Source organism: Emydura macquarii, unplaced genomic scaffold (genome assembly GCF_026122565.2).
Source record: "Emydura macquarii macquarii isolate MOO-44397 ecotype Brisbane River unplaced genomic scaffold, CSIRO-AGI_Emac_v2 contig_306, whole genome shotgun sequence".
Lineage (NCBI taxonomy): Eukaryota > Metazoa > Chordata > Testudines > Chelidae > Emydura > Emydura macquarii.
In genome coordinates, this window is record NW_027130443.1 from 4,367,363 (window position 1) to 4,387,701 (window position 20,339).

General features: G+C 59.4%; 2 protein-coding genes across 5 annotated transcripts; both read left to right on the plus strand.

The window, feature by feature from the left end:
- The first annotated feature begins 325 nt into the window (after nucleotides 1-325).
- On the plus strand, nucleotides 326-3,721 carry LOC137162312 (uncharacterized). The gene is made up of 2 exons (XM_067562017.1): nucleotides 326-472; nucleotides 2,150-3,721. The coding sequence occupies exons 1-2, from the start codon at nucleotides 326-328 to the stop codon at nucleotides 3,266-3,268; spliced, it is 1,266 nt and encodes a 421-aa protein (XP_067418118.1). The 3' UTR covers nucleotides 3,269-3,721.
- A 5,091-nt stretch (nucleotides 3,722-8,812) lies between these two features.
- Nucleotides 8,813-15,521, plus strand: DOHH (deoxyhypusine hydroxylase). 4 transcript variants are annotated; one of them, XM_067557405.1, is made up of 5 exons: nucleotides 8,813-9,050; nucleotides 10,444-10,832; nucleotides 11,417-11,493; nucleotides 12,505-12,742; nucleotides 13,907-15,521. In XM_067557405.1, the coding sequence occupies exons 2-5, from the start codon at nucleotides 10,559-10,561 to the stop codon at nucleotides 14,221-14,223; spliced, it is 906 nt and encodes a 301-aa protein (XP_067413506.1). In that variant the 5' UTR covers nucleotides 8,813-9,050; nucleotides 10,444-10,558; the 3' UTR covers nucleotides 14,224-15,521. The 4 variants fall into 4 exon arrangements, with proteins under 4 accessions (XP_067413506.1, XP_067413514.1, XP_067413522.1 ...); XM_067557413.1 differs by lacking the exon at nucleotides 8,813-9,050 and adding an exon at nucleotides 9,070-9,151; XM_067557421.1 differs by lacking the exon at nucleotides 8,813-9,050 and adding an exon at nucleotides 9,154-9,171.
- Nucleotides 15,522-20,339: the final 4,818 nt, after the last annotated feature.

Below are 20,339 nucleotides of genomic sequence, written 5' to 3' on the forward strand. Positions count from 1 at the left end.
AAGATTGCAACCTGACCATTCCAGCAGAGTGTTAGTGTCTGAAAACCAGCTAGGGAAACTGACGAGGTACGCTGGCAAGGAAAGTCCTTTTGGTTTCTAAGTCGAGGTGACTTTGAACAGCAAGCCTTTAATTTTTGGTGGCACTGGCTGCTGTTCTGCGCTCTGTTTCCCTGGAAGATGGCTGTGTGACAGAGAACCAGTAGATGGAGCTCAGCTTGCAAGACACCTTTCCCTTCTCTTGCCTTTGTGCTCCTTGGCCATGCTGTGACCCCAGAAGCTGCTCAGCCAGTTTACTTCCTGGGGAGGTCGGGCTCTGAATTTGAAAATGCAGGAGTCGTTGCTGCTGTTGCTGTACCTGCTGATGCAAAAGAGGGCCAGCCCACAGTGGGAGATGGCTGGCAGAGGGGACGAGCTGCAGAGGGCAGCCTGGCTTCGGCAGTATTACACGCAGAGACAAAAGAGACTGATGACGGTAAACACCTTAGCAGAGGGCCAGAGAGCACAACGCCAGAGACTGCTGCTGTCCAGGCTGGGTGCACAGCTCCATAAGCCCCTGGGCAAGGGTAGCGTGTTCACACAGGGCAACAAAGATGATACCAGGTGTGGAGTATCTGGATTCGGGGGCGGGGAGGGGGGGGGGGGGAGCTGGATATTCATCGGAAGAACTGATAATGCTGACAGGCCATTGTGTGTTTAAACTGGGGAGGAGGGGGTACAAGACTAACAGGCCGGGGATCTCCAAGGATTGGGGCTGGAAGTGTGGGCAGACGGAGTACAAAGATACTAGAAAGGAAATGGAGGAGGCACAAGGCGAATGGAGGATAGTCTGGGAGGGTAATAATTTAAGACTTTTAAACTCCCCTCCTCCCATCTAGAAAACTCAGGCTGAGGGCCCCCCCCCGCAGATAAAAAGGAAATAAAGCCCTTTTATTGTTATGTTCTCCTAACTCTTCCATTCCCATCCAGGAGTTCAGCTGCAAGTATGGGGCAGAACGAAGACTTTCCACCGCTTTCTGGCGTGTAGCAGCTTCATGGCTTTGTTCATCTTATACTAATAACCAAGCGCCAGTTCTGATACCTAGTCCCTCTGTGAGCAAACCAGCCCAACTAGAATGCCGATCGCCCACTGTGATTCTATTTTACAGCATCATTTCAAAATGATGATGAAACCCGAAGGTTAAAACAAAAATAATATGTAAAAAAATGTGGAAAAAGTTTCAGTCAAAACATTGTAATTGGCTGGAAACAGATTTTTGTCCCCAGAAGGTTCTTTTTGAGGGACTTTTTGACTTTTCGTCCCCACCCGGAACGAAATGTTTTCGATACATCAGAATTTTCTGCTGAAGAGAAATTCCAAGTGTTACCCAGCTGCAGCAATTATGTCCTGCCAGCCTAGAACTCCCTCCGCGCTGTTTGTTGGCTGCAGTGTTGTGTGTCCCAACCTGGCCTCACCAGTGTGCATTATTGCTGTGTGCTGGTGAACAGTGGCTGTGGTGCATCCCAAAGGTGGGCTGAGAGCTTCATAGAAAGAGAGAGAATATCTTATGCTTTTGACACTCATTGGGTGAAAGCTGATACAGAGATGTAATAATACCCTGCTCTTATCTAGCACTTCTCATCCATAGATCTCAAAGTGGTTTACAAAGGAGGTCATCTTCATTGTCCCCATTTTACAGATGGGGAAACTGAGGCATAAATAGGCTAAATGACTTGCTCAAGATCACCCAACAGGTCAGGGGTAGAGCCAGAAATAGAACCCAGGTATCCTGACTCCTAGTCCAGTGCACGACCCAATAGGCCATACACTCATTCCATTCAGCATTAGCTTGGCATTCATGTAGACAGCATGATACAGGGGACTGGGCTGAGTGCCAGGAATGACTGAGTTCCAAAGCCAACTCAGCAACTAACTGGGTGGCCTTGGGCAAGTCACTTAAACTTTCTTTGTGTCACTTTTCCCCCTTGGTACTACAGGGGCGAGATTGCCCCAGGACCCAGGTATGCTGAGAGGATGAATTGATTAATATCTGTGCAGCACATTGCATGTTCATAGATATAGTGCTGTAAAAATGCTGATTTTTGTCACATTCCAGTATACCCCTCTGGAAGGAAATACACGCTAGTAATTGTCTCCCATGTGAAATTTCAGCTGCTGATTGCCCGCCGGAGGAGATCCAGCTGTTACTTCCACCCCCGCGCATGGCCCAGCTTCAGGAACCCTGATTGGTGGGAACGGGTGGTCCTGAAAGACTTCCAGCCACGGGACTGGCTGGAAAAATTCCGAATGTCCAAGGAGACCTTCTTCTATGTCTGCAATCAGCTGCGACCCAAGCTGTCCCACCAGAGCGCCCACCCCCACCCGGTGCTGCCTCTGGAGAAGCGAGTAGCCGTGGCCCTTTGGCACCTGGCCACCAACGTAGAGTACCAGACCATCAGCCCCCTCTTTGGGGTGGGCCCCGCCACAGTGCAGAATTGTGTCAAGGAGGTCAGCTATGCTGTCGTGCTGTTGCTAAAGCCGCTCTACCTTCGGCTGCCCGGTGAGCAGGAGCTGCAGAACATGGTGCGGATCTTCAGTGCCCGCTGGGGATTCCCACACTGCATCGGTGCCTTGGACAGCCTCCACGTTCCCATCCATGCCCCTGTGCACCTCGGCGCCGACTACTGCAACAGCCAGGGCTGGCATTCTGTCCTCACGCAGGCCACGGTGGACGGGCTGGGCCAGTTCTGGGACGTCTGTGCTGGGTTCCCCGGCAGCATGGAGAACAGCGCTGTCCTGGAGAACTCCCGCTTGTGGGTGTTAGCCAGGGAGGGCCGCCTGTTCCCAACCCCGCCGAAACATTTCATGGGGAGGACACAAAAGTACGTCTTGTTGGGGGATGCCTCTTACCCGCTGCAAGACTGGATCCTCAAGCCATACCTGGAAGACGGCACCCTCACCCCACAGCAGCTCCAGTTCAACTATCGCCTGAAGCGGGCCCACAGTGTGATCGAGAATGCCTTCTTGCGCCTCCGGGCCCGGTGGCAGTTCCTCCTGAAATGTGACGACTGCAGCCTGGACCTGCTGCCCACCGTCATTGTCGCCTGTTGCATCCTGCACAACGTGTGTGAGGCCCACGACAGCCCCTTCAATGACGAGTGGCTGGAGGTCATAGAGCCAGCCGAGTTCCCAAAGCCCTGCCACCCTGCGCCCATGTCCATGGATGACAGCAGCGCCGAGGAAGTGCGAGAGCTGATGTGCAAGTACTTTGAAAGCTATGGAGAAGGCTGATTGCTACAAAGCAATGACCGCAGGCTCTCTAGCTCTCGGACTTTCCATTAACTCTTGTACGCATAACAGTGTCCCAGCAAGAAAAGGCTGTTGAATGGGGACTCTGCGCTGTCACATACTGCAAAACCTTTCCCATGGAATAAAGACGGCTTGGGGGGTTTGTAAGGCGACAGCCAGCCCTTCCCAGCGCTGTTACCAGGTCTAGCCCAGAGGAGGTCGGCCGTTTTGTGCTAATGCAGTCTTTGCCTTGGTGATTTCAGGCAATGGGATGGATTTTCTTCCTTTGTAATCTGCCAAGATTTAGGGGATCTTGTGACATGTAAATAAAACAGGGGATCTAGGTTTGGACAAAAACCGTGATGCATATTTTTTTGCTTTCTTTAAGAATAAATCGGGCCCCGTAGTTCAGTGACTGGAAAAGGGACACAGAGCCCGTGACTTCTAGGTCCCTGGTATGAAGCCAACCTAGGCTGCAGGCTGGCACTCAGTGCAAGTTGTTACCATCTGATGAGTGCTCGGTGGCCTGTGTGAAAAGGTGGGTGGATCTCAGGTCAGCGGACAGGTGTCCTTAATCCCAGTGCTACTATTACCACTGGCACACTGTGTCACCCGCGTGGACAGCCTCAGCAGAACATGCCTAGATGCTGTGGTGATGGGTGCTCCAGAAACACATCAACAGAAAGGCCAAAGGACAGAATAGGCATCATTTTCTGAATCGCAATAGCATTTAGAGGCGCCAGCCGAGGTCAGGGGCCCATTGTGCTGGGCACTGACGCACAGACACCGGTCTCTGCCCTGTGGACCTCTCTGTCCGAACAGACAAGATGCACGCAAGGTGGGAGGGGAAACGGAGAGGGGAAGTGACTTGCCTGAGACCAGCGGCAGAGCTGGGATTAGATCCCAGGAGTCAAGATGCCCAAGCTAGCACCTTACCCACTAGACCGCTCCACCTCCACGTCCCTCAGGTGGCTGAATTACCTTCTCAGCCCGCAGCTGAAGTTCTGTCCTCCTGACTAACATGGAGGCACGTTGGTGGAGCAGCGCTGGGGAGGCTCGTTCTGCCTGTGCACATGGTATCTGTGTCAGTGCATAGCTGCCGCTCTCCAGGCTGGCTCCCTCCAGAAGCACAGGCGCTGAGACAGTGGCAGGGGGAAAAAGCCCTAAGGTTATTTTAGGAGGTACATGGTTTTCCACAAAGGTATCTGCCAGGCATGTCCGAACCTCTTCAGAGATGCTGCCTCCAGGTGAAATCACAGAGCTTCTGCTCGTGCCGCCGGGATGAAGGAAATAACAGCAAAATCGACATCATGGGCCAGATTCACCCATGGCTTCAGCAAGTATGACATCATTGCCGTCAGCGGAGTGACACCCGTTCACATCAGGGCTGAGTTTAGCCGGACACGTCTCCTGTGCTTCTGCTTCTGCTGACTCCCATTTCGCTAGTCCACACTGCCTAGCACCATCATTCCTGAAGACATACTAATATAATCAGTCATTTTCACACCCCCGCCCCCACGCTTGAGCAAGAGCTCACTGTCTTGTGGAAATCCAGAGTTTTACTCCTACAATCTGTGCTGAAAAAGAGAATTTGGGGCTTTAGCAATAATCTGTGGCCTTTCAGTGCATCTGAAGGGCTGTGGATATAGCAGGAGTGTTTACCTGAGTATCCAGACAAACTCCAGGGTAGGTAACTACATTCTGCCTACCTATGGCCCTGAGCCTGCAGAGAGTTACACATACGCTTAACCCTACCTGCATGAGTAGACCCGCTGCGTCCAAGCCTTAAGCCTCCGGAGTCTTTGATTTTTAAAACGTGGCGGGATATTTGTCTGCTCTCCCATGAGCAGGCTGAGAGCGGCAGTGGACGTGGTTAGCGGTCTGGCCATTGCATTAGGTAGAGTGGAAGAATCCAGGGCTCTGACTGGTTCCTTACAAGCCACAGGGGTGGGAACTTATTGTCTTGGAGTCAAAGAATACTCGACTGGACGCCTCTCTGGAAGAGGTGCTTTAGCCGAATACACATCAGGTAAGTGGGTGAATTCCATGGCCTGTGATGTACAGGTCAGGCTAGATGATCCCTGTGGGCCTTAAACTCTATGAATCTCTGGACTGCACAGTTTGGGGAAAAGCCCAGCACTCCTTCTACACTTTATTTCCTTCCCCAGGCTCCCACACAGCCCACACCTAAGCCTGTCCACACTGTGTCAGCCGATGGGAGAAATTCTCTTGTGGCTGGGTGGCTGGCTCCCCAAAGTTGCCCCAAGGCCCTGGCTATCCAAGGAGAGCTTTAGATACACTGCACAGCAGCACTTCCAAGGAGCCACTCTGGGGAGGGAGAAGGGGAGCAGCACACAACACAATGGGCGTGGGGTGTGATTTTGACCAACGACATTAGGCAAACCTATGAATTTTGCAAATGGTGCAGTGGATTTCCAATGCCCGAACAGAGCAGATAAGACCTAATTTTTTAAGGTCTCTGGAAGTCTCAGACACAGTAAATTGTGTAGAAATCAGCATGACTGCCTCAGGAGGGATAAAGAGTTGAGTCAAACCTGTGGGGATCTGAAGCTATGGTTGCAGGTAGGTTAGGTATAGTATTTCCACTTTAAGGCTGAGTCCCTTAAACCATAGTTTCTCAACCTGTGGTACACGAGACACAGGCAGGGGGTACCCGGGGAAAAACTGTGAAGGGGAGGTGGGTGGCAGCTGCCGACTTCTGGGGGAGGTGGGCAGCAGCCCCCCGCTTCCCGCCAGGTCCCAGCTGGGAAGCGAGCAGCAGCTGCCGGCTCTTGGGGGAGGCGGGTGGCAGCCCCCAGCTACTGGGGAAGGCAGGCGGCAGCCCCCTGCTTCCCGTCGGGTCCCAGCTCCCCGTCTTGAAGACGGGCAGCAGATGCCTGCCCACATCCCTGGGCCCCAGCTGGCACGGAAGCCTCCTCTGCCCCAGCTCAGACTGGGTAGCAGTCGCCCACCTCCCGGGCTGGCAGCCAGGCGGCAGCCGCCTGCAACTTGCCCAGGTGGCAGCCTCCCTCCCTCGCTCAAAGCCCAGTGCCCAGAAAACTATGACAGCCCCAGATTTTACCAGTTACCCTCTTTTCCTCTCTCTCTCCCCTTCCTCCTCTCAAATCTATGGCAAAAAATTTGGCGTGGCACTTTATATTCCCCAGCATTGGCATGCCGCTCAAAGCCTCCTAGCTTTGGCCAACATCACCTCTAGCCCAGGTACATACTTGAGTTGTGCCCCCCTGGTACATAATGCACAATTGGATTGTTTCCCCTCATTTTAAGCAGCTGAGGAATTCATCATGTCAGTAGGGCTCTGGCCCTGATCCAACACATAGGGACACACACATTTAACTTTGAGTTCGTGAGTAGGTCAGTCGACTTCAGTGGAGTAATTTGTGCTTAAAGTTAAGCATGTGCAAAACAATTTGAAGGACTGAGGTCTATAGCTGCTCCTTTCTTCACTTCCTGTCTCAAACTGCTGTGCAGTGTTGCAGTCCCATGTGGGTGAACGGCAGTAGTAGATGATGTATGTAGGTTTGGGATCATTAAACTTGCACCATCCCTCCTGAAGGATATTTAGTTATTCTTTGGTTACGTTGCCTTTGTTTCACAAAATGCCATCGAGCTGAACAGCTCAGAGTATTACATCTGAAAATTAAACAGTTTACTTGGCTGTTTGTTTCCTTTCCTCTTGGCTTGGACAATGAAAACAGATTCAGTTTCACATGGCTCCATGCTCAGTTTACACTTTCCGGTTCTCAAGCAGTAGCATAAGCCTGCCTTTGGGAGTGTCTGGAAGGAAGCAGAGGGAGCTGATGACTAGGTGACAATCAAAGGAGACTAATTCTATTCCCACTTCTGCCATAGACTCCCAGGGACCTTGTGCAAAGCATATCTCACCGTCCCAAAAGTGGACACTAACTTTTAATGTCTCGCTTTCTGTGGGGCTGACTGAGGGGCACCTTAAGGCTTGCCTTTCCCTTTCAGAGGTGCTGAGTTCCCACTGACTTCAGCGGAAGTTTTTGGTGCTCAGTTTCTCTGAAAATTAGGCCAGAGGTGTCACAAGATGGAACAAACCAAAAAGCCTCTAAAATCAGTGGCCACTTTGGAAAAGCGGTTCTAACTTCCCTGTGCCTCAGCGTTCCTGTATGTTAGGGATAACAAAACCCCATCGACCAGAAGGGATTTGAGATCAGTGAATGAAAAGGGCTACGGAAGGTCTAATTATTAGTATTTGCTCTGTGTAGTATAATTAGGGCTAGATTAAGACCTAGACACTGTAAACCTGAGCCTACGGCCCCAGCTCTGGAACCACATGATGAAATCAGACTCAGCTTTCATTAGAATAACATTTTTTTGAAGCCCTCATGGATGCAAAGGAAATATGAACCAAATGTAACAAATGCCTGCCTGAGTTTGCAGACAGCCTGAAACAATAGCTCTCACTACCTCATTAATCTTAACTTGGAAACTGGCTGCTATGGCCCTGGGGCATAGGATATCCTATATGGAGTACGCCTAGGGCCCTGGACGGTCTATGTTTGACCCTGATTTCGAGAGTGCTCACAAGCCCTGATCATGACCCAGGGCTGATTGTGCTGAGTGATGCAGACACAGATCATTGTGTGAGTGTCACAATATTTTTTCTCATGATCCCCCAATTTCCTCCATCAAACTCCATGAATTACGTCCTTAGTCGAAGTGGCCACCGTTTCCCTTTTCTGTCACTAGGAGCAAAGCCGCAGCCTGCCCTCAGCTAAGATGGCTGCCATATCCCTGTGACCTTTACAGCGAGGCTGAAGCCAGGCTGCCCAGCCCTTAGGGAAGATGGCCAGCCTCTGTCCTCAGTGGTTAGGGAGCTGGGCCGGAAAACGTGAAGAGCGGAAAGGATGGTGGGATTTTTGTTTGCCAGAGGCTGGGCATGGGCGGGGATGGATCACTTGATGATTAAATGTTCTGTTCATTCCCTCTGAAGCACCTGGCACTGGCCACTGTCGGAAGCCAGGACCCTGGGCTAGATGGGCCATTGGTCTGACCTGGCATGATATGGGGGTGCAGGGAGGGAGACGAAAAGATACGTGTGTGCAAGAGAATAGGGGTGACCGGCACAAGAGAGACCGTAAAGGGAGAGAGGGAAAAGAGGGGATAGGTGAGGGGCAGTGGAGCATGTGGGGAAGGGGGTAGGCAGAGTGGGGCAGTGATAAGGGAGGGCTGGAGAAGGATGGAATGACAGCTCCTCGCCCCGCAGCAGGGAGACCCCCCCGTTGCTGTCCCTGTGCAGGGCAGGGCAGGGCTGTGTGCCAGCTCCGGTGACTTTCCCCGGGGCCTCTCTGACCCCGCAGCTCCGGGAGTCGTGGGATCAGCGTCCCGCAGCCCCCGGGTCCGTGGGGCTGCCCTGGCTGGGGGCGAACACGCGGGTTTCCGAGGCAGTGAGTCGGGGGATCCCAGCTCGCGGGGGCGCTGCTAGCCGAGGGCTGGGGCGAGCCGGGCGCCTGGGAACAGCCGCAGCCGGGCGCAGGCTCCTTGCACGCCGGGGGCAGCTGCTGGCGGGGCGAGGCGGAGCGGGGCCTGCTCCGCAGCCAGGCTACGTGCGTCCGCCCGGCTCCCCGCTGCAGCCCAGGGGCCCGGCGGGGCGGAGCCGGTGTCCCGGGGACCTGGCGGGGCGAGTGCAGGAGGAGGAGGCGGCGGCGGCTCCCCCCCCGGCCTGGCACGATCCACCCCGCCCATCCGGCGGCGCGTGACGCGGGGCGGGGCCAGCCCGGACCGGAGACGGCGGCGGGTGAGTTCGGGCCCGGGCCCCGCGCTGCGCCCCCTATTGCTCCGCCCGCTCCGGGGCTGGGAGTCCGGGCCCGGCGCGGCCTGCGGCTGCCCCCGCCTGCGGTGCGGTGCGGCGCGGCGCGGTCGGCTCCACCCCAGAGGCGGCTGCACGGCAGGGCCCGCCCCGGTGGTGCCGGCCACGCACCCGCCGTGCTTTGCCGGCCCGGAGCTCGGGGGCGTCCGTCAGCCTCGGGCTGCTCAGGAAGGCGCTGGGGGGGGATGTCTGTACAAGGGCTACGGCCGGGGGCTCCCCCCAGACGCGGGGCAGCTAACGTTTGTGGGCGCTGGTGTGGACGGGCCCCCACGTGCTCGTTCCAGGCTGTGAATGTTTGTGTTTTACTAAGCGAGGCTGGTCCCTGCCTAGCCCTGCTGCGAACACCGGGGAGCTGCGGGGGGGGGGAGGCAAACCAGGCCAAGCATGTGGCCCCATCACCAGTGTCCCAGTCCCCATCCCCGGGGGGGGGGGGATGCTGGACAGGAGCCCCCCCTCACCTCCCGCAGCGGGCAGTAGCCAAGCCCTTGGTATTTCTTCTGAAATTCCGACCGGGTGTTGCCAGCAGAGGCCGGGTTTTTAAAAACGCATCATGGTTTTTTGTAGTGAAGAGAGGTGTCTGGGGGTGGGGGAGTCTCTTAGCCCTTGTGGTTGTGGCGGGAGCAGCGCTGAGCCAGGCCTAGCGCGTTGCCTGTGTATGAAAAAAGTCTCTCCCACCCGAGCCATGTAATACGTTCCCCTCCCCGGAAGGCCTCCCCATGAACCAAACTTACTCTCATATGTGGAGATGAAGACAGCCATTATCTTGTGTTTATACGAGCTGCAGTTCTACCCCTTTGCTTTCCGCCTTAGCTCCCAGACTGGCAAATGCTGTCAGGTGTCTGCAAGCAGCTCTTGAATTTGTAATGGGGCTTTAACCCGTGTTAACTAGCACCACTGTAAATTGCAGAGAGGATGCTACAGAAAGCTTTTTCCCTCCAGGACACAAACTGGGGTTAAACAGGACTAGCAACAAATGCTCATGTCCTGTCTACACTAGAACTTACAGTCACGTTAGTGAACGTGTTAAAACGTGACTAAAAAGTGAAGTGTGGACATAGCTGTTAGTCCTGGCCCGGGTCGAGCAGTCCGAGGGCCTGCTGATGGGCTGGGCTACGCGTGCGAAGCCCTTGGAGATGAAAGATGCTCTGAATGATTCCTTGCTCCCTACAGCACTTTTCATCCAAGCCACTCAAAGCACTTTACGACAGCTCAGCCTCCCAGCCTCCCTCTTTGCACGGCAGAGTAAAGGCTGTGCGTGGCGTTTGATCTACGCCCGTGGTGGGTGCGTATCCGAGTCCTGACCCCTCTGTCTCTCGCTCAGGTTCTGGCAGTGCCTGGTTTGTGGGAGGCGCTGGATTGTGCAGACACGGAGCCGGCTGTGGAGTAAGAGAGGTTGCCTCTAGCTGGGGACGTCCAGCTCTCTCCGCCCAGGCGCCATGGTGACGGCCGAGGAGGTGGAGGCCATCGGCAGGACGCTGGTGGACGTGACGCAGCCTCTGAAGGCCCGTTTCCGAGCCCTCTTCACCCTGCGCAACCTGGGCGGCCAGGCCGCCATTGACTGGATCAGCCGGGCTTTCGGGGATGAGTCTGCCCTCTTGAAACACGAGCTGGCGTATTGCCTGGGGCAGATGCAGGACGAGCGCGCCATCCCTGTCCTCAGCCAGGTGCTCCAGGACGCCAGCCAGGAGCCCATGGTCCGACATGAAGCAGGTGTGAGAGCTCGGTGCTGGAACGGGGTCAGTCCTGCCCATCATGCTAGAGCAAGGGGCAGACGTGGCCAGGCAGGGATGGAAGCTGAGTCTTGGTCTCTGCTCCCCCCTTGTGCCTATGGGGCAGTAGCTGGTGCGGCTTATTTCCAGCTCTGTGCTGGCTCAGCTGTGCTGGCTGGCACCTTAGGGGGCAGAGCTAATGCTCCACTCACTCCACCCTCTTGCTGGCTCTCCCCCATGCAGTAGCTGGCGATGTGGGGAGTAAGGGGGCTCTTAACTCCCCTGCACAGCTGGACTCCTGATGGAGACTCCAGGGCTGCGGGGGCCGGCTCCACGGGGGTGGGCGCGACGCTCCCTGCGGTGCGATGTTGCGGATGTCTCCTTCCCCATGCAAACCCTCGCTGCTGCTTCCCGGCTGCCTTTGGCTAGGCCGTTCCCATGAAATGCCAGCTCGTCCCTGCCCTCTCCCCGGTGCGTGTGCATCCGCACCAGTGCGATAATCTGCCTCTGCCAGCACTGCAGTGGCCGGCCCCCCCCCCCCAGCCCCACTGGCTGACTTAGTCCTCACCTTTGTCTGTGTTTCAGGGGAAGCCTTGGGAGCGATTGGAAACCCCTGTGTGCTGGGTGTCCTGAAGCGTTATTCTGAAGACCCAGTAATAGAGGTAAAGCTTTCCCTGCGCTCCCCCGCTGCTGGCAGCGCTGATACTGCCCGGCTGTGTGGGCCAGTGGGCAGAGCACTTCACTGGCACTGAGGAGACCTGGGCTCTAGGCCCAGCCTGGCCACTGACCTGCTGGGTGACCTTGCGTAAATCCCTTCCCCTCTCTGTGCCTCAGTTTCCCCCTCACTGTTGGTCTGTTGAGACAGCGAGTCCTTCAGGGCAGAGACTTACTGTGCGTCTGGCACCTGGTGGGACCCTGGTCTTTATTGGGACTTGCCGATTCTACGGCAACACCGGCCCTGATGCCGGGGTCCCCGGGTGGCCATGTTAGGACGGCAGTCGTTGGGGGTATTCTGGTGATGGGCAGCTACGCCCCTCGTCCGTGTGTGTGTTTGTTTTCTCTTGTGAGTAACAACCCTAGACCTACAAAAGTGCCACTTTCCCCACGCTGCCTCCTGCCCTGGAGCGGCCCTGTCGGAGGAATAGGGAGATGCCGTCTGTGTAGCCCCATTTGATACTTGGCACGTCTGCTGCTGGTGGGATTCCTACTGACCAGGAACTGAACTGGTCCCAGTATGGGGGTAATTTATATCCCGGTAGCTCCCCGGAAGGCCCAGTCTCACTGTACAGATGCATGAGAAGAAACGGTTCCTGCCTTTGGTTTGTAAATGTCACTGGGCAGCCGGACCCTGTGGCAGCAGAACGTCGGAGCTGCACATCCGTCTGTGGGCAGCTCCACCGCCCCTCTCGTGTGAGGCTTGACAGAGCCCGGTATGAGCCCTGTTGTGCCGATGGGGAAACTGAGTCGCAGAGGGGGCCGTGACTTGGTGGTGGTATCGCAGCGCATCGGTGGCAGAGCTGGGACTGGGAGCTGGGACTCCCCAGTCCTGTGCTCTGACCACTAGACGCTGCCGCCTGGCTTGTGGGACTTCGCTCTGTCCTCTGGCCACCTTCCCCCCAGAGCCTCTCCTCAGGGGATCCCAACGAAGGTGTCTTTGCCCCATTCTGCCGCAGGTGGCCGAGACCTGCCAGCTGGCTGTCCAGAGGCTGGAATGGCTGCAGAAGAGCAAGGAAGGCCCAGCCCCCGGCCCCTACCAGTCTGTGGACCCGGCTCCCCCCGCCGAGGAGAAGGACGTCGCCAAGCTGCGGGGGGCACTGCTGGACGAGTCGCGCCCGCTCTTCGATCGCTACCGCGCCATGTTCGCTCTGCGGGACTTGGGGGGCGAGGCCGCGGTGCTGGCACTGGCTGATGGTGAGAGCGCGCCCCGGATAGCCAATGCATTGGCTCCTCCTCTCCCTCTCCCCAGGGCAGGATCCCCACATACTGAGTCCAGGGATCCCCAGTGGGGTGCCCCACCGCTGCCCCGTCCCTGGGCTCCCCGGCTGGGTTGTATCCCTGCTATTCCTAGCACCATCCACCAGGGGTCGCCCTACGCGATGACTGGCGCCCTGCCCTGGCTGGCCTGGGGTGGGAAGCAGATGTGGCCTCCCTGCCTCCCCCCCAGCCTTTACTACATTCATGCCCCGTGCCCGCTGGGGGGGGAGAACCCACGGCGCCTTCCCCTCCCCCCAGGAGCCCTCCTGGCCCTGTGCAGCTGCAATCCAGAGATGCTGAGTGGGGACATCAGACAGCAGCCTCTCCCCCTCCCCGTCCCCCGCGCCTCCCCTGTCCCTTCTGCTGGGCAGGGCGATTGCGCGCGCCGCCCCCGCCCTTCCCCCCCCGCTCCCTCTCCAATGTCTCTGCCCTTCTCACAAGGCAAAGGCCCATCTCTGCTCCCCGGGCATCCTGCCGCCCCAGCAGCACCCGCTGCTGCCGCCAGAGGGGGCCGGTCGCCTCAGTCCGGCTGTGGGCGTTCAGCAAGCAAAGGGCGGCTTGGGTGCTGTGGCAGGTTCTGCAGATCCAGCCCTGCAGGAGGGACCGACCCACAGAGCCTGAGACCCCCTCTGCTGCCAGGCCGGTTCTGGCCCTCCAGTCAGCTGTGACCCAGATAGGAATGAGCAAAGTACATCAGGGCTCACTGGCCGGGGGCACTTTCACCCCATAGGCCAAGCAGACAGCTACAGAGCAGGTCAAGCCCCTGCCCAGAGGGACCCCCGCAGGGCCGCTGAGTCTCCATGGCTGACAGGACGTGGGTCGGGCGCTGTGGAGCCTGCTTGTTCCCCCAGGCTGCTGCTGACCGCTCTGGGCTGGATTTGAACTCGCCTCCCAGCCGTTATTAACCCCCGAGCTGCCGAGCCCCCGCAGCAAATCGCTCTTCGCCGCCCCATGAGCAGTCACACCAAAGCGGGGGGTGGGGATCCCTACCTTCAGATCTGGGGAGAGGGTGGGGCCCAAGCCCCCCGAGTGCTTTGGGGCACCTCTGGCCCTTCTCGGCGTTCCTGCTCCGACCCGTCCCTCTGCCCCCTGCTCTCCCAGGCCTGGCGTGCGGCAGCGCCCTCTTCCGCCACGAGATCGGCTTCGTCCTGGGCCAGATGCAGCACGAGGCCTGCGTGCCCCAGCTGACGGCGGCGCTGGCGAGCGGGGCGGAGAGCCCCATGGTGCGGCACGAGTGCGCCGAGGCTCTGGGCTCCATCGCCAAGACGTCCTGCCTGGAGACGCTGCGGGCGTTCGCCCGGGACAAGGAGCGTGTGGTGAGGGAGAGCTGCGAGGTGGCCCTGGACATGTATGACTACGAGACCAGCCCCGAGTTCCAGTACGCCGATGGGCTGAGCAAGCTGCACGCCTCAGGCTAGCAGCAGCCCCAGGGCAGGGGGGCCAGGGTCGGAATCACCCCTGCCCCACCTGGCTGCTTGCCCCTGGGCAGAGGGGGTAGGAAGTCTCCCTAGCTTGTTTCTTTGGGTCCTTGGGACGGGCCGGCACCCCAGAGCCAGTCCCGGGGGTGGCGGGGTGATGCATCCTGGGGTCCCGGGGCAGAGGTTTCAAACAGCTGCTTTGCTGTCTAGCCGCTTTGCTGCTGGATCCTGACCCTGGGGCTCTTTGTGTGTGAGCCTGCTCAGGATCCAGGGGCCTGAGCCCGTCAGCACGGCCAGGCCGGGCGGGCAGAGAGCAGAGACGTCGCGGGGTTTGGGTGGGTCCAAGGTGCCGCCGATGAGCTGCGCGCGATGGGTCTGGGGCTTAGCTGGGGTTGGTTCTACAAAGGCTCCGTACCCCACGTCCACACTCCGGTCAGTGCTAATGCAGCAGCCTAGGCCTGGACCGGGCTGCGCCGCTCGCAGACAGGGCGGGAGGCGAGGCCACGTCTGCACCACGGCGGCTGGCACCTGCGAGTGAGGACTGCCACAGCCCGTGCCTCACAGCCAGGAACAAACACCCACCGGCGCCTCTGCCCGTTAGACACCAGCACCTTTGGCAAAGAGCCAGAGAGGACCTGGATTTTCAGCCGGGCCCTGGGCCTTAGCTGGCCCGGCTTTGTGCTCACGGGGACGTGTTGTGTTGGGGGGGAGGAGCGGCAAAGGGCAGCAGCATTGCCCCAGAGCTCCCCTCCTGTGCCAGCTGGGGCTTCGACCTCCCAGCGCAAGGCATATCCCTGCCCTAGCTGCCTTCTCTGAGCCTTAGCCTGCAGTCAGAGGAGGCAGAGGCCTGGGGTGGCTCTGGCATGGAGTCTTCACTCCCCCCGGCTGGGCACAGGCAGCGTGTGGCGCAGCGGGCACGGAGAAGGGCAGGAGGCGTAGGACCTGGAGGTGGGAACTTTGCATCCAGCAGGTTCCCGAACCGGAATCTAATCCAGCTCCATGGGAGGGACGTGGGGGAGCCCGCCGGAGCCAGTTCCAGCTGTTCCAGTCTCCTCAGGGCTAGGGCGTTCTGCAGCAGCTGCCTGGAGCAGACCGAGCCTGTGGGGGACGCAGCCGTTTGCTTGTCCGTGGGGCCAGGGAAGGGCTTGCAGGGGAATAAACGTGGTGGTGGAAAACCTGGCTGCGACCTGCGTCTGTTGAGCACGGGGCCAGGGTGCTTCTCTGCCAGCGTGGGGCCTTTAGCCCCTGTGCCAATGTTCCTGCTGGCTCAGCGGCTGGCACAAAGCGCCATGGGGCTTTTGGAAAGAACGGGGAGCGAGCGCTGCTCTGATGCAGCGAGGACGGGGGGGGGGGGATCAGTTCGCCCCACGGGCGGGAGCCGTGCCAGTCGGCACTGGGGCGGGGCGGACTTACACCGGTGTAATGACACTGGCCGGTCACAGGGTAAGCGACCGTCCCTGCCTCGAGGCGTTTCCGCAGCCAGACGAAGCTGGGGGGGGGGGGGGGTGAGGCAGAAGCAGTGTGAACAGCCGCAAAGGGGCAAAGAGCATGTTACTGCTGGGGGGAGGGGTTTTGGGGGGCTGGGGGAGGGGCTTGGGGGGCGAGCGGCAGCGTGAGGCCAAGGGGCACAGGGCGAGGGAGGGCATTGGCGCTAACAGCTGATTGGCACAGGGCAGAGAATGGCCCGCGTGAAAACTAGAGCAAGCGCCTGGGCACGGGCTGTGCCACGCTGTAATTGGTGCGGCAGCTGGGGGAGTCCCCGAGCCCTAACCCCCCTGGGGTGCCCCACACCTGAGCAGCTTGGCCTGTTCCCCATTGCCCGGCCCCTTGTGACGTCTCTGGCCCCAGGGCACGGCGGGGTGGGTCACTGCCCATTGGCATGGTGGAGTTCTGCACAATGTCACCCCAGCACGGCGGCCGCGAAGTGGGCCTGGGGGGGTGGTTTGGCCGTGAGAGTGCTCCAGCGGGGTGGGTTGGACACATCTAGCTAGACCTTCGCCCGTGCCCATCCCCGAGGCGGCTGGGCTCCTCTGCCAAACACCAACGTTCATGGAGTCCAAGGCCAGAAGGGACTCTGGGTTCATCTGGTCTGACGTGTGTGGCCCAGAATCGCTCCTCGAGCAGAGCTTGGAGAAAACCAGCCTATCTGGGTTTAAAATGGTCTGTGACAGAGAACCCCGAAACCCCCCCCCCAGCCCTTTGGGAAATTGTCCCTGGTTAATTACTCTCACTGCTAGACATTGACACATTTCCCGTCAGAATTTGTCTGGCTTCACCGTCCGGCTGCTGGCCCGTGTTAGCCCTTCCTCTGCGAGGCAGGAGAGCCCGGGATTCCCCTGTAGATACTTGCAGAGTGGGATCGAGTCACCCCTTAACCTTCTCTGTCTCAAGCTAAATGGATTGCGCTCGGAGAGTTTCCCTAGAAGGCAGGTTTTCCAACCCTTTAACCATCCTCCTGGCTCGTCTCTGACCCTCTGCGATGATCAACCCCCTTGAACGCTGGGCACCAGCCCGGCCAGCAGCTGGAGCAGCCAAGCTCTGACTTCAGGGGCGCCGGCTGCCATGGCGGCAGGTTACTTAGGTCACCAACCACTCGGGGACGCTTGGCATAACCCCTGGCGTGAGCCTGGTGGCCTGCGGGGTGGCAGTGCCCACCTGCCTGCTGCCGGGGCAGCTTCGGCCCTGCTTTCCCCTCCTTTCCTTGCGGCTCGGCCGGGGCCAGGGGGTGCGGCTGATTTGCTCACAGATGTTTTTTCCTTGGCAAAAGCCGTTGCTGAGTCGCTCGCTCTCAATCCTCTTATTTTCTAAACCCTCTAATGCCTCTGCAGCTCTTCTGCTGGGGCAGGAGGGGGAGAATGACCCGCATCCAGCCCAGCTCCTGGCTCTCCTCTGGGCATGTGTCCTACCAGGGGCAGTGCATCAGATGGTTCAGGAAGGCTGGGGCGGGAGTTTCTGGCCCCGGGCGCTATGTCCTGGCTGGGCTGGGGAAGGGAAACGAAGGCGTCTCCGCCAAAGGCTCCAGCTTCGACATGCAGCACGTGTGGGCTACATGCCATTTCGCTGGGCAGGTTCAGCGCAGCCGTCAAGCTGGGCCGGCAGCTCGCCCCGCCAGCAGGGCCCGCCCGGCACCCGGGAAGCATTGGTGCTGGGGGCTGATACGACTCTCGGCCGGCTTCACTCTTAGAGCTCCCAGTATTGACTGTCACACAGCTGGGGGAAACTGAGGCACAGAGGGGAAGTGACTCACTCAAAGTCACGTGGTGAGTCAAGGGCAGAGCTGGGAATGGAACCCAGGCGTCCTAGTCCTCCTGAGTTTTTGGGAAGGGGGGAGGGAAGTGGAGCGTCCAATGATGCCTGATGGCCCAGGGGAGACACTGAAGCCCTAGAAGAGAAGCTGGTGGAGCCCCTTCTACCTGTGACCCCTCCAGCCCATGCCATATTAATATGCATATGCAAATTAGATCATTAATGGCTAGTCAGTGACATTGATGCTCATGGATCCCGCCTCCCCCTGCTGTGCGTGTCCTGAGCCAGCGGTGGACGGGAAAGTAGGTGCTTCCCTGGGATTGGGAACAGCCCCAGATCCCGGCCTCTTTGACTGAGTTGCTCTGGGTTTGTTGGGTGAGGGGGGGATCTTCAAGGGGCTGCAGGTTCCCCATCGCAGCAGGACAGCAGCTGAATCCAGAGCCCCAAAGACAAGGAGTCGGATTCATTGGTATCCGTTTGCCTGGCAGATGGGCTGGCTCTCTCAAAGGAGCCCGCTGTGCCCCCCTGCCAGCCCAGGGTCAGGGCTAGAGCCGCAGGCTTGTCCCTCGCTGGTTTCACACCATCTGTCGGACAGATTCCAGCCTGGGAAGGATTAGCTCAGCCCTGGGGGGGGGGCCGTCCCTCCACAGCGCTACGGACGCTCGGCTTTCACCCGCCAGCCCGGGCCCTTCTGCCCACCCCAGCCGCCAAGCGCTCATCACGGGGCTGCGTGAGCTCCGGCAGGGCAGCGGCAGAGCCCTCATCCAGCCCTCTGTGGCGTGCACCGAGGGAGCAGGGCAGATGTGCCTGGCATCTGGAAGCCCTGCGGCATCTCGGCCACTCCCCGGGGTAAGATTTCCAGAGGTGCCAAGCCGCCTGGAGCCTGACGCAGCCAGGGGCAGACAGAGGGGTCGGGGATGCGGCTCGATCCTGCCCGTCTGCTCTCGTCAAACCCAACACAAAACCTGGCCAGAGGCCCTGAGCCATCCTCCACCGGCTGGGTGCTGGGACCCGCTGGGGAGAGCTCGTCCCCTCTGGGGCATTGTCCTCTTACCCCAAGAGTCGCCTGTGGGCCAGAGGCTGCTGGGACGCACCCGGCTCCTGGGAAGGAAGAGCCGGTGCAATCCGGACAGCGCCTCCCAACTACGCCCTTTGTGTGTCCACACTCGGCTCAGCCCGCTTCCAAACGGGGCAGCTGAGTCTCGGCCAGCCGCTCCCTCCAAACCCCACAGGGGGCAAGGAAAGGCCTGGGAGGGCCCCGGTGCCAGCCTGGCATGCCCCCAGCTGGGCAAACTTGCAGATCCTGGCCAAGAGGGGAGTTCGTGCCCCCCTCAGCTTTGCTCTTCCTCCCTGCGTGGGGCTTGCTGAGTGCATGTTGGGGTGCTGGGGGGCCCTAAATCTGAGTCACCACTGAAGCCACGGCTCTCGAGCTGCGAGTCTCTGCGGGACCCCGTTTCGGGGCCGGTGAGTGGGGCATAGTCTGTGCACGGACGCTCAGCTCCACCTGGCGAGAGCTTATGGGCGTCAGCGCCTGGACCTGAGCGTGGAGCTGCTGCCTGGCTCTGCCTTTGGAGATGGGTCCCGTGGGCAGGATGCGTTGCCCTCCAGTCAGCAGGCACTGGGGTGGCATGGGGGCGTGGCAGTGCCCCCAGTAGCATCAAGCAGTGTGGACTCAGAAGTGGTTAAACGGGGGCGCGAGGCTGGGGGCTGGTGAGGGCTCAGGCCGTTTCGGGCAGCAGCGGGAGCCTGGCACCTGGCAAGGACGTGGCTCACGGCCCGTTGGGGATGTAACATTTGCTGCAGGATGCCCTCAAGCGGGAGGAGACCCTGTACACGGACTACAAGACCCCGGCCCTGGACGCCATCCGCCTGCCCTGTTCCGTCCTGTACCTGCTGATGGCCGCGCTGATCGTGGTGGTCGTCGCCTATGCCATCGTGGGCCACCTGATCAAGGACCTGGCGCACGACTTTGCCGGTGAGTGGCCCCAGGGCATCGGGACGCGCTGGGCAATGGCCAGGGGGCAGGTGGGAGTGAGCAGTCAGTGGCAGGGACATGCAGGGCTCGCCGGGCAATGCGGGTGGGTGGGAGCAGTCAGGGACACGGGCCTTGATCAGGGTGGCTCAGATGATGGGTGGCGAGACATGGACCTTCTCAGCTCAAGGCCAGCTGCTCCAGCCACCCTGCATCAGCGCTGGCTGGAAACTGTTCCTGTTCCTGCCCGGGTTGGTTGCAGCTGTCTGGGCTGTCGGGGGGATTTGGGCAGGACGGCGCAGTTACCAGCCTGGCTGCTAGGAAAACCCCGGGGATCCTTCGTGAGAACGAATGCTCCCGCTGACCCCGGGCTGGGGCGCTGCCACGTGGGATGGAGGCACCGACTGATTTGCCCTGGCTATTTGCCCACCTGGGTCTGCGACCTGGCTCGCGGGCTGTTTGCAAATCAGGCTCTTGGGCTGCCCTGCCTGTTCTTTCGGGGCCGGGGGAGGGCGATGCCCCTTCTCATCTCTCTGTCTGCCTGTGTTTAGACTGGGCGTTCGGGCTGAAGCTGGAGGAGCAGGGGCACAGGAGAGGCGAGAGCAGGAGATCACCATGGCAATGGAGGGGGGGCAGGGATGCCAAGCTCCCTGCACCCTGCCTGGGATGGAAGCCCCCCTGGCACTGCCCCCCATTGCACCCCGCAGTTCCATCACCACCACAGACTCTCGCTGGCAGAAGTTCTTCTAGGGCGCAGCTTGGAGCTGGTGCGGGTGGCAGCGTGGACGGAGGGCTCAGTGGAGCGGGCACTGGGGCTGGCAGAGCGGGCACTGGGGCTGGCAGAGCGGGTGCTGGGGGCAGCGTGGATGGAGGGGTTGGCGGAGCGGGCGCTGGGGCT

Excerpts from the sequence above, each read along its gene's own strand:
- LOC137162312 (XM_067562017.1), top strand. The coding sequence starts at position 326 with ATGCAGGAGTCGTTGCTGCTGTTGCTGTACCTGCTGATGCAAAAGAGG. Across the intron at positions 473-2,149 it reads GACAAAAGAGACTGATGACG|CTGCTGATTGCCCGCCGGAG; the intron begins GTAAACACCTTA and ends GTGAAATTTCAG.
- DOHH (XM_067557405.1), top strand. The coding sequence starts at position 10,559 with ATGGTGACGGCCGAGGAGGTGGAGGCCATCGGCAGGACGCTGGTGGAC. Across the intron at positions 10,833-11,416 it reads CATGGTCCGACATGAAGCAG|GGGAAGCCTTGGGAGCGATT; the intron begins GTGTGAGAGCTC and ends TCTGTGTTTCAG. Across the intron at positions 11,494-12,504 it reads CTGAAGACCCAGTAATAGAG|GTGGCCGAGACCTGCCAGCT; the intron begins GTAAAGCTTTCC and ends ATTCTGCCGCAG.